This window comes from Haemaphysalis longicornis, unplaced genomic scaffold, assembly GCF_048455015.1.
Source record: "Haemaphysalis longicornis isolate Haplotype H1 unplaced genomic scaffold, Haemaphysalis longicornis Haplotype H1 scaffold_10, whole genome shotgun sequence".
Classification (NCBI taxonomy): domain Eukaryota; kingdom Metazoa; phylum Arthropoda; class Arachnida; order Ixodida; family Ixodidae; genus Haemaphysalis; species Haemaphysalis longicornis.
In genome coordinates, this window is record NW_027526204.1 from 61,137,968 (window position 1) to 61,149,970 (window position 12,003).

Genomic DNA, 12,003 nt, shown 5'->3' on the forward strand with positions numbered 1-12,003 from the left:
AGGAACGGCAATATCTCATGTACGGTAGCATCCCGCCTAAGCGACGGATCCGAATGTCAAACGGAGCGCGCCTTTTGAAAGGAGATTGCTATGAATGCGTGATATCGTCTGCTTTTCCTCAAGTATTTTGCTTCAGTAGTTTTTAAGCATATTAAGTCCAGAAAACCACACAACGGCTCGTGCTATGTTCAAAACATTCCCAGTAACGCACTACTTGCGCCGTGCGAAGTAACATCCGGCTGTGGTGATGAGGCAGTCCGGCAACTTCCGTTGCCGTTCTTAACTTGTACCCGAGCATAGTGAACATGTATCGGGAATAACACCCTTCGACAGCAATGCATTCAAAAGAGAGGGTAGGGTGTGTCGGAGCAGTTGTCGTCCGTACATTGTACGAGTGAAAGGAATGTGACAAATTTCTTTTTTGCAAAAAGAATATTCTGAGGGGTTTTGTCTTGGACAGGGTATTTCAAGAAAACAAAGAAAACAAAACAAGGCTTAGAAATATTCGTACATAGTGTTATTTGGGGATATGAGGAACCGCGTAAACAGTTCTTCAGTGTGAGCAGGGTAGACTACGTTTGCGTACGGCTAATATACAATATAGCCTACGGCTTTTATTAATATTTTTTTAGTGGTGGTACCCCCCAAAATAAGCAGTAATTTAGGTTCGATACAAAAAGTGCATTATAAATAAATAGTTTGATATGCACGGGCAAAAAAAAATACGATAATCTTGCGAGAATTCCGGTGCGTTTTGCCATATTACACAGTAGGAAGTGAGTCTCAGTGTCCCAAGTCATGGTCTTATTGAAAAATACTCTCGAGATCTTGACGGTATTTTCAAACTGTACCTGTGAATTACCTATGTATATACACATATCGGGTTGAGTGGCATATCATATTTTACTCAAAAGAATAGCTTTCGCCTTTTCCGTGTTTGTAAGTAATGAGTTTGTTTCACTCCCAAGCCTAACTTTAACGAAAACATTAAGAGGAACCAAAGATTGGGTGGAGCTACGTGTGATAAACAAACTTGCATTGTCTGCATAAATTACAAGCGTCGGCTTGCTATCAGTCAAACCAAGGTCATTTATAAGAAGTGGCCCTAAAGTACTACCTCTTGGCACGCCAGCAGTAATATTTTGCAATAATCGTGTAGTTTGCCCTATTTTAACGTAGTGTTGACGATGACGTAGGTAAGATTTCAGGAGTTCAAGTGGAGTTCCTCTTGTGCTATCAAGTTCTAATTTTATGCAAGGTGTTATAGTTAAGGTGATCGAAAACCTAGGAAAGATCTGTAATGATGCTAACACTTATTTTTTTTGTTTTCATAAGTGCTGAGAATATTTTTTGAGACAATAGAGCTGATACAGTAGATTTACCTCGCAAAAATCATGCTGGGATGTGGATGACAATTTAAACCTGTTGCAAAATTTAACTAGCTGGTTCTTAATAATTTCCTCAAACCTTTGGAAAAAACGTGTAATACAGAAATATGTCTATAACTAGACAAGCAATTTTTATCTCCTCCTTTTTATAATACTATTATCTTAGATTTCCGCAAATACCTTCGAAAAGTTCCTTTTAATAAGGCAAGGTTAGGCAGTAGCTATTAGACTGAGGACAGACTTTAGTGGTACGATTTCAAGGCCATCTATATTGCAAGACCTGTTGTTCTTAAAGGAAGAAAATTGTATACCTCGGTGCAATTGGTTTGTTCCAACAATATGGTATTGTTGTTTCGTCGTATAATATTGTAACCAATATCAAAGTCAAACCGGTATTTATAGCATCTTTGAAAAACGTATAAAATTTATCTGCAAGTTCGACCCCCTCAGTACGCTCACCCTCAAAAACAAGATCTGTGACTCCTGATACAGATCTGGCCCAGAATAATAATTTGTTGTCTTTCTTCGAAAATTGTGCGCTACCGTCGCAGAATTTCTCCGAAAGCTCATTAAGTAGAAAGTTTCCTTTATCGTTTTTAAGAAAATGCGTTACTTCATTGCGGTATTGTTTAAAGCTTGCTGTATCAGTGAGGTGCTTTGTTTTCATAACTTTGTTACATAACTGGTTTTTCTTTCTTATCATTTTAAGGCGTTCTCACCCTCCCTTTCACTGCGCGGTGGCGCAGTGGCTATGTTCTGCCGCTGAGCACAAGGACGCGGGTTGGATTCCCGGCCGCGGCGGCCGCTTTTCTGATGGAGGCGAAAAGCAAAAAACGCCCGTGTGCTCAAGATTTTGGCACTCGTTAAACATCGCCAGGTGGTTAAAATTAATTCTAATGGATTGTAGGGTGCGTTAAACCCTACAATCAATCAATCAATCAATCAATCAATCAATCAATCAATCAATCAATCAATCAATCAATCAATCAATCAATCAATCAATCAATCAATCAATCAATCAATCAATCAATCAATCAATCAAGTTAATCTAGATTTATTCATTGCTTGGGGCTTTTTTCTAGAATTTATCACGGTTTTCTCGAAAAAGTGGGCATGGTATATGCGTTTGAAGCAGATAATAAGTGCTTCGAACGCCTCATCAGAATTTTCAGAAAAAAAAGACGTCATACCAGTGTTGATTTGAAAGAGCAAATAGAAAGGACACTAGAGTGCTAGGCGTAATCTGTTTAATTTTCTGTTTAAACTGCTCACGCTAATTCTGCATGACACATTTAGCAAGCACATAAATGGGAAAGTGGTCGCTGATTGGGCAGTGCAGCGCATTTGAATGTAAATTACTGATATTTAGGTTAGAGATAAATACACCAATAAGTGTATAAGTGTTGCTGTCTGCATCGTAACGCGGGTAGCCGTCTGTGTCAGAATAGAATTTCCTTTCCATTTCCCCGCAATAAAAAAGCTTCCTGAGCCGGGCAGCGTTTCAGGAGGCCGATGTTGAAGTCGCCTCCAAGAATTACATTGAATTGGTTGTTGTTCGCATTGGTGAGGAGGCATTCTAGAAATTTAATAAATATGTTTATATCGGCATCAGGAGGTCGGTACACTGCGAAATAAATAAAATTTTTTGATATAACGGTTAAGCATGCAACTGTGTTGGACAAAAAACAATAGTCTGAAATAACGTCATAATCAAACATATAAGCGAGATGGTCAACCCACCTCCATTTCTACGGAATCGATTCACAAAACGAAACGACTTCGATATCTGTCACGTTGTAAAGTTCATTAGTGAACGTTGTAAGGTTCACCATGTTTCTGTCAACATGGCAACATCGAACTCAAAAGTAAACTCATCCAGAATTGCTGACAAGTCGTCTTCCTTGCATGTCACTAAATGAATGATGAGGTATAGGCAAGCGAAGCGTGCATCACGCATGCATCAACAAATGATATTGGCAAAAAAGGCCTGTGCACAGACCTACTAAGCACCCATACGCTAGAAATGTAAATGACATTCCACTCTTCGTAAGTCCTTTTTCGATGACCGATAGTAAACACGGCGATAAAAAACTTGACACCCACCTGAAAAGCAGACGCATGGCTACAAGGAAGAGCTACAGAATATTTTCCGAACCTTCTCTGTAAAATCAAAATTCGTCCTCCTCCAAGATTCGAACCCCACAACGTATGGATGAAATTCTCTCTCTGTAGAAACTTACTTGCCCTGGGGATTTTACCTGTACTGGCCGTACAAATAAAAATATCTAGTCAATGGGCGAGGTAACACAATTGTTGGCTAGAGAAGGAAAGGAATGTAACAGTACTAGTTTTGCTTCGTGGGTTATAAACATGAGGGAACTTTCCATTCTCCGTATGAAGGACAGATTCTGCCACGCTACTGCTCTTAGCATTTAGTGTTACGGAGCAACCAGCACTGAATTTTTTAGTCATAAACCCAGAGAAGAGCTGTTTCACCTATAGTTCACTACCGCAGGTGCTACTGGTTGCGTCATTTGTGCTCGTCCTCATCCCGGCAAGCTGGAACGTGCAAGCTGCGGTAACACTGCATGTCCTGGATACTTGGACGCTTCGCTCGGCGGTTGCCGATTTTGCCATGGCCGTATCAATGGTTAGTTTTTTTTCTCGTGTGGTGGTCTTGTTGAGCTACGCACTAGCAAGAAATCATGCACCCCTCCGGTAAACGACAATGATGGTTAAACGTGATGCTTTCTCGCGACGGAATATTTGTTTTTGTCTAATTTGGTTTTCGTCTAAATTGAATGCGGCTCTATGAAGCCACGTTGGAGCAATAAAAAGCGAGGCATGTGCTAGGCGAATTCCGTTAGGAGTAAAGCATTTCTAACCAGAGAAAAATGCCCGCAATATTCGCCTCCCGAAATGCGCCACTACCAACGCGTCGGAAATATTTATGCAGCAAAAAAGATGGAACAATCGTCAGCTGGCTTGAGGACACTGGCTTAGAGACGAATTCAGGGCTTGTTGCCAACACACGCCTCATGTACCAGCGGTCCAGCAAAGTGCTGAAAAATCATGCAATGAGGAGTGGGTCGCAGTAGTTAAAAGCTAAAATTTCAGCAGCCTATTTAGGGATAGCATGCTTACACGATCACCTCTTCTACTTTATGGTAAATATTTAATGTCTTGATTGACCATTCATCGCAAAAAAGGCCTTTCGCGGCTTGAACTTCAGAGAAATCTGCAGTTTTCAGAGAAATCTGAGAACGATCCGTATATACTTTTTGGGGTATTAGGGTATACAAAATTTTTACTTTTGTGGAAGCAGCTCCGTAATAGCAGGGATATGTGTCCACAACACAAGGTAATAGAGTATGGTATTACGTTAAAAAATTACCCACTCGCGTTTTTTTCTGCACGAAAGCCAGAAACTCAAAATCATGGTCCGTACGAATTGCGGATATACGGCGTATACGAAAAACGTACAAAAATCATATGGTACTGCATATCACGCTCTAATTAGGACAAAACCACAAAAACTGAGTAAAAGTATCCGATTTTAGCGAATCATTAGTGTTTTTCTTTCAGAAGATAATTAGTTTTAGTTACGCCTTCGTTTGTACTACTCCGTTTCAATTCAGCATTCACATAATTTTGCATATACGTAACGTTTCACTAGGTTAAGTAACAAAAAATACGGCGCAATACACATAAACAAAGTACGACCACAAATAGCCTTGAAGCTTGCCGAGGGGCGTAGCTCTGCGGCAGAGCGCAACAATTCACACAAAGAAATTTAGAAGCAGGAATTCATGCTTTAGGATGCGCCACGCTTAACACAAAAAGTAAAATTTATTTTGGCCGGCTTTGTGATGCCAACAAATTAAATTAAATCCGCCTCCTCATCCACGGCAAAACTTATATCATACCGTTTCATGATTTCCCCACTTATTGCAAATACGTACAAGAACCTATCAACGTCATTGTGGGTGTTTAGGAAAATAGTGCATTAGCAACATGCAAACTCTTTCCATGAACTGACTCACCGAACTGCGGATTTGAAACCCACAAAAACAAGGCGAAAGTTCAGAGTGTGAACTGTGCTGTGGCTACAATGCCGAAAAACATTAAGAAGAATGTATGGCTACTAACATTCTTTAACGTTGTAGCGTCTAGGATCTTTGGACAAAAGAAAGATGCTGTTATTGCTGTTGAGACAGATTATTGCTTTCGCGTCAAGGACATGTTATATACGGGACGTGCGATCGCTGTTAGATATGCGAGAGTCTTCGCCTAGATTCCACTTAAGCGGGCTCTTGACGCTACGAAATGCACCGCTCACAAGCATGGGAACGACCAGGCTCCACTGAGTGTTCTCGAAAGAAATATCACCTCAAAGCGGTGGATCGTGTGACATTCGTGAGTGTTTCCAGATGGCCACCAAGTGCCATCTCTGCGTTAATCGTTTAGTCTGCCTTTCTATTGCAACTTTCCTCATGAACGCAAAAGCAAGTGGCTCGGTATACAGGGCTCACAAGGTAATCATGGTTACATATGGACCTCAGGGCGATGCGTGGTAGAGAAAGCAGATACGGCTCGTTCATCATACGATATCCCTGTGATATTTCGTGGGAGAACTGTGCCCTTGCTTCGGCTTATCGGCCACAGAACTACAGCGAGCTCGGGGTTCTTCTGAGCTGTTTTTAAAAGAGAAAGCTACGCAGCGCGATTGTCTTTTAGGCTAGTGCTGTGTTAAGTGGTTGTTTGGGAAACCCGACCCGCCGAGGCTGTTTTTGAAATGCTCCAGTGTCTCCAACGACGTTGCTTGTGTCATGGCTTCTCCTCCCGTGTGTAGCGTCGCCAGGGGATGTTCTCTGCCGAAAACCTGAATCTGAGGAAGACTCACTACACCGAGTGTACACCCATTCCGTCTCCCACACGGCACAACAAATCTCTTTATCTTGCGCTCTTCTGTGGACAATGGCACATACACCATAGTGTCATTGAGCACGTGCGAAACATATAATGGTTTTTTGCCAACGAATGTACGTACAGTTGCTTTGCTCAGCACGCCTCCTCAACGGTTGAAACTCAGATGGCAGTGAAATCTATTGTCGGGTGTAACTTGGCAAAAAAAACCCGTAATGGTACCCAACAAGCGCCTCAGAGCATGTCATTACTTCGCACAGTATAGTTTGGTATGTTCGAAATATGCAACAGTAATCAGGCGCAATTTGTAAGCCAGCGGACGTAGAAAGCAACTTTGTTCACTTTTTTAAACATTTACGTAAAATGGTCAACCAGACAACATGATAACTTACCGGGGACAAAACTGGTGTGGTCTGTCCCAATGTTTTCGCCGTTTGTAGTAATTTTGCGTGAATTATCTGTGCCGCGCATACATTACTCAGACTGGCCTACAATTTCTGATGAATGTGCTGCAAATACAGCCAGAAACAACGGCACCTTCAATGGGGCAGCCCTAACAGATTGTTTGTTCAGCTGCGGATGAACAGGGTTCATAGTTCACAGTCGATCATTCATTATTCATCCTGGCTGTCATAGGAAAACAATAAATCGCAACATTTTTCATGCTGAAGACACCTCCTGGGAAACCAAGGCACCTTCTCACGCGTATAAATGCCAACGAACGTGTGCCTTTCATCTTGTCAGAACTCCCGACCCCGCAGAAGGGAGCAGAAGCGGCGATATTGAACCGAGTTTTGCAACAGCTAGAGACTTCGTAAACAATGATGGCGGGTTGTCTTCACTACAGGTTAGAAGATCCGGCAAAGGGATAATAATTGTTGGAATATCGTTACAATATGGTTAGAACAACAAGCGCCGTTCTTCGCTCGAACGAAATTCGCACATTATGAATTACACTGTATTTCATCTTCATTAAGAAACAGCAGGACGACCCTATTTCATAGTATTTTCCTTAAACATTGACCGTTTGTTGCAAAAGCCCGTACAATTTTGCAAACGGAATTGTTTCAGTGTAATTTTGACATTTTACCATATCTAATTGAGTTGCGCACCAGCTCCACGGAGGTTTAAAAAGCACTCCGGATAAAAAATCTGATCCATCAGTTCATTTTGTCGAGCTGTATCGGTTAAAGACGGATAAAGAGTGATCTAGCTATACATTAAATCTCTTGCCAGAAAAATATTCGCGTGGACAGCCCTTTGTCACCCACGTTGGCTTTAAAACTTGTTCCATATTTGGCTATAATGCATAGCAATGTATTCATAACCCAAACATTTTGTTCAAATACAGGCCTTGATGTTACTCCTGCTGGCCAAGCGTTGGAGCAGGTGCTTACCTCCTTCAGGATTTGTCTGCACTTTGCTGGGATCTTTGGCGGCTGCAACCCTCATTGATGCGTTTCGTTTCTGGCTCCCACAAAACAAGCTACAGGTAATTTTTCTTTCAAACAGATTGGCTTTAGGTAAAGGCGCGCAAACCGACTGGTACTTCAAAAAAAAAAACAGGCGAAGGAATACAACAGATTTTATGAAGATGGTGAAAGACAGCCATGAATGTATTTCTTTTAGGATTGCTACATTTTAATACCTGATGATGAAAAAGCAAAGATAGACGTACAAAAAACTTTTACCCACTTTCCCCGTGCCAACGAATATTTGTGCCCTTCTCTACAGCTCTAGAAACTCTAGATGAGATAATGAACACCTTTTTATCCTATTTCCTTGGTTTTTAAAACTCCAACGTACTGGCTGCCTGCAGAATGTATTAGGAAAACAGCTCCCGAAAAACTTCTTTGTAGTAAGTAATCTTACCACAAAATATATCCCAGCGTTTTTATACATAACTCCCAATTTGGCATTGGTCATGGTGTGGGCTTGAATCGGCGGTTTAGTTTTTTTTTGGTTTTAAATGCCAGCGTTCCACTCTTTTTCCAGAGTATACTTTTGCCTCCCGAAGGTCGGTCCAAAGCTTCAATCACGATCAGATTTGTTCTAGTTGCGGCAATGGTCGGAAACTTCATTGACAGCGGCTTGAGGTACTTGGTGATTACACGACAAAAAGGACAAAAGGTGAGTTTGTTTCACAGCTTTCACGTTTGCTGTGTATACTCTTACAATAAACTCTGTTTTATAGGTCATAAATGGGTATGAAGTGCTTGTGGTAGCTGCGAGACTGTTAAAAGCGGAATAGCCTGAAAGAAAGAGCGACCTTCGTACCGTTGCGGGCTTTAACTTCATTTGTTAAAAGCTTTTCGTGCAGCTTGTTCAGCCACTAATCCACAGACATGCAGCACAACGTTTATATCAGCAACAAGGCATAATATCCTCACAAGAATGGGGAGGATTTCGTCTCATAATAAATCTTGTTTCTGGGGTAGTTCTTTCATAAAATATATTCGCTGTTATTGCAAATATGTCCGCAAAAAAAGCTGGAGGATGCACAGAGTTGACAAAAGAACAGGATCGTATAACTCGAGATGAGATGTGCGTGAGAAGACGGCATTTCCGCGATTTTATTATGCTTGGCAACAGAAAGAGAATTTGGGAAAACATTTCGCATAGGTGTTCGTTTTTTTCTAACAGATCGAGCAATATCACAAAATAAAAGCACACTGGAAGAGAGTGCGTGTATGTGCATAACTGCCTTAGAGGATGAAAAGGGTGGCGTTAGCAAAAAGACATCAGTCAATGCGTGTCTATTGCGACTTGTTTTTGCCCTTCTCCACTCGCTTGTCTTTCCGCGTGCTTTCGGATTGGCCAGCCCCAGCGGAGTAGGGCAGGTTGGCGGAGGCAAACGATTTGCACAGGGAACTAGTGACACATCCGCTGGAGCGCACCACACCACCGATTATCAGCTGAACTAGGCGTACTCTGCTCCCCTTGGAAATGGTGGGATGCGGCAGACAATTTTGTTCTGGCGACGTTGATAGGGATGACGTAAGGTCCAGGGGGCTGCGGTAGCGTTCAAGCGTGTAATTGTACATCTCGTCGCAGTTTGTCATAAAGGTGTGAAATTCTCACGCATTGACAACGATGAGCCAGGGGTTATTCAAATATTTTTGTATGCCATTTGAAGAACTGTAGAGTCCTGTTCTTTGAATTTGAATGCAATGCATGATATATTGCACTTTTGGTTTCTCCTACTCTACGTATTAAAACTGAAACCTTGGGTTCTTGTATAGTGCCTGCTTCACTTTTGCCAACGCCTCTTTACTAGTTATGAGCACGGTAATTATGTTCACAAAATTAACGATGTATGACTAATCCTAATAAAAAGCTAGTTTTAGCATCACAGTAGTACGCACTAAACGCATCGCCAAAACTAGATTCGATTGAGCCATTCACAAGCACGCCAAATCAAGAAAAAATAAACACCGTTTTATTTGCTGGAAGTATTCGGTACCCCACTGTATAAGCAAGACACAAATTGACGCACAATGACACTTGTGTGCCGCTTTAACGACACCGTAAAAACTAATAAAAGATTTTTAAAAGGCGTTGTGTTTTATTACAAAGGAATAATGAGGCACTGGAAAAGCTTCATGAAATCAACTGTACACATTTGATGGATTCTTGAGTTCTGATCTTTGAATTTTAATGTCATAAATTCTATGTGATGATTGCACTTTTGCTTTCTCTTGCCATTGTTTATGAGATGAAATACTGGCACCGTCACGCTGCGACGGGGTACAGAATTCACACGTCGGTATCTCCAGTGATCACGCTGTCTGTAAACGCCATTAAAGTTGGACATTTTGCGCCATCACCTGTGGGTAGAGTTGTCCGTCAGCAATTTTTTCGGTTGTCAGTTGTATATAGGGAGGTCGTAAGAGCAGCGACACCTCTACGCGCCAGAAATTCCGTTCTGCGCTGCGCAGCACCAATTACGTCTATGCAGCCACTGGTGGTGGTCCTGGTAGTAGTTGTCGCTACTAACAAGTGGATCCGATTCGGGGCGTTTTGGCAAACTCTCACTGTGTTAATTCAAGTGGAGTGCAATTGTACTCCAAAGCTTAGCCACTTCTGTTGCCTCAATATCCGACGTCACTATCGTTGCCAACGTGGGAGCGGACCCCAGTGTCAAGTAATATCCTAAAACAACCGCATTTTATGCCCCTCATGCTGGGCCATGCGCCCTTTCTAACTTGCCAACGTTTTGCTCATGTCAGATCCGACATCTTTGTTTTCTCACTAATTACCACACCCCCGCATACGCCAGTTGGTCTGCAACATGAGAATCATCATGGAAAATACAAACTCCGTCGAAGGCCGGGACACTCGTTCCATCTTTTAATTTCCCTTCAACCTTTCCTTCCACCCTCTGATTCAACAAACCATGGTCTTGTCCGTTGGTTCAAATATGTTCAACGTCACTACAAATAGCATAAACTTACTCAGCTATTGAACAGTACAAAAGTGAGAAGCATTTGAACTTCAGATTGAATCCGAAGCCATGAGCAAAATTATATACGCGAGGGCACTTAGGTTGAATTGCTATGAGGTGGGCACACAATTTTCTCTTTATAGCGGTGTAACCTATGCCAACACCAAAGTTTATCATATGTCAGATGCGGTTGGTGTGATTTTTGTGGTAGAGGGGGGACGGTAAGCAGCTTTGTAATGATTAGACGTGTAAGAGGAAGTCAGAAAAAGCACGAATACCACGGGAGGCCGTATCAAATACACAGGCGTTCCACGTAAAGAGAGCAGAAGTGCGGCAACAGGTTGCGCAGCCGTCCCCATGCTCGTGGCTTATACGAAAGGACGACAAACACTAATAATGACCAGTAAATCACCGGTGAAAGATTTCCTTAGGTTTCGCAATCAAGCAGAGAATACCACGTGTTCATTGAAGTAGTAGCAGAGGGAATGAGGCTGTCCGAGAGAGAGAGAGAGAGAGAGAGAGAGAGAGAGAGAGAGAGAGAGAGAGAGAGAGAGAGAGAGAAAGAGGGACGGAGCAACTTCATTTGCAAAGAAAGTTGGCTTAGGAATGCGGGGTGGCCGCCGGCAGAATGCTGGCGGTGACGGTGGTGGCTTTGTCAACCAGAAGTAGTTGAACCCCGTTGCGGGGGGCCCAGCTTGTCCTTCCATTGCTCGATGCTGGAGATGGGGGTGTGGGTTAAACTGACGTGCCTACATGCCCAGGGAGTCACAGACAGGAGAGCTGAGGGAAGGGAACTGAGAGGGATGTATCTTGTGGAGGAGGGAACAACTGGCGTGGGAATGCGTCTTGAGGAGTCGCCGTAGGCACTCCTGAGCGTTGGTGAGAGATGGGTGGGTAGGGGGATAGCGCCAGTGGAACAGACGGTATTGTTCCGGGACTTCTCCCTACGACAGCAGTCGATCGCGTTTAGACCGAGGTTGGAACCACACTCCCACCTTCCTTGGGACGTACGTCTTTCGTAAGCTTCTTATTAGGAGCAAAAACAGTTTGCTTAGTAAAGAAGCTCATATGTTGCCAATACAACAGAAACTTCATGGCCTAATTTCGTTCTCAGAGCTGTTTTTTGAGCGTTTCACTCTTAGTAGAAAAGGTCGTAAAAGAGTTTTAGTAACTTTTTACGAACCATACTGTCCCGCGGTACAGTACGTAGGCTCTGCCACTAGCAACTGCATGGTTAGGAAATAA

General features: G+C 42.6%; 1 protein-coding gene across 1 annotated transcript in view; it reads left to right on the forward strand.

Annotated features, from left to right (window-relative positions):
- LOC144159867 (uncharacterized) overlaps window positions 1-12,003 on the forward strand; it is a 45,314-nt gene that overhangs the window by 27,476 nt on the left and 5,835 nt on the right. The window contains exons 3-5 of the mRNA XM_077691529.1: window positions 3,904-4,038; window positions 7,666-7,806; window positions 8,310-8,444. Coding sequence (XP_077547655.1) covers window positions 3,904-4,038; window positions 7,666-7,806; window positions 8,310-8,444 — 411 coding nt within the window. The remainder of the gene's footprint in view (window positions 1-3,903; window positions 4,039-7,665; window positions 7,807-8,309; window positions 8,445-12,003) is intronic.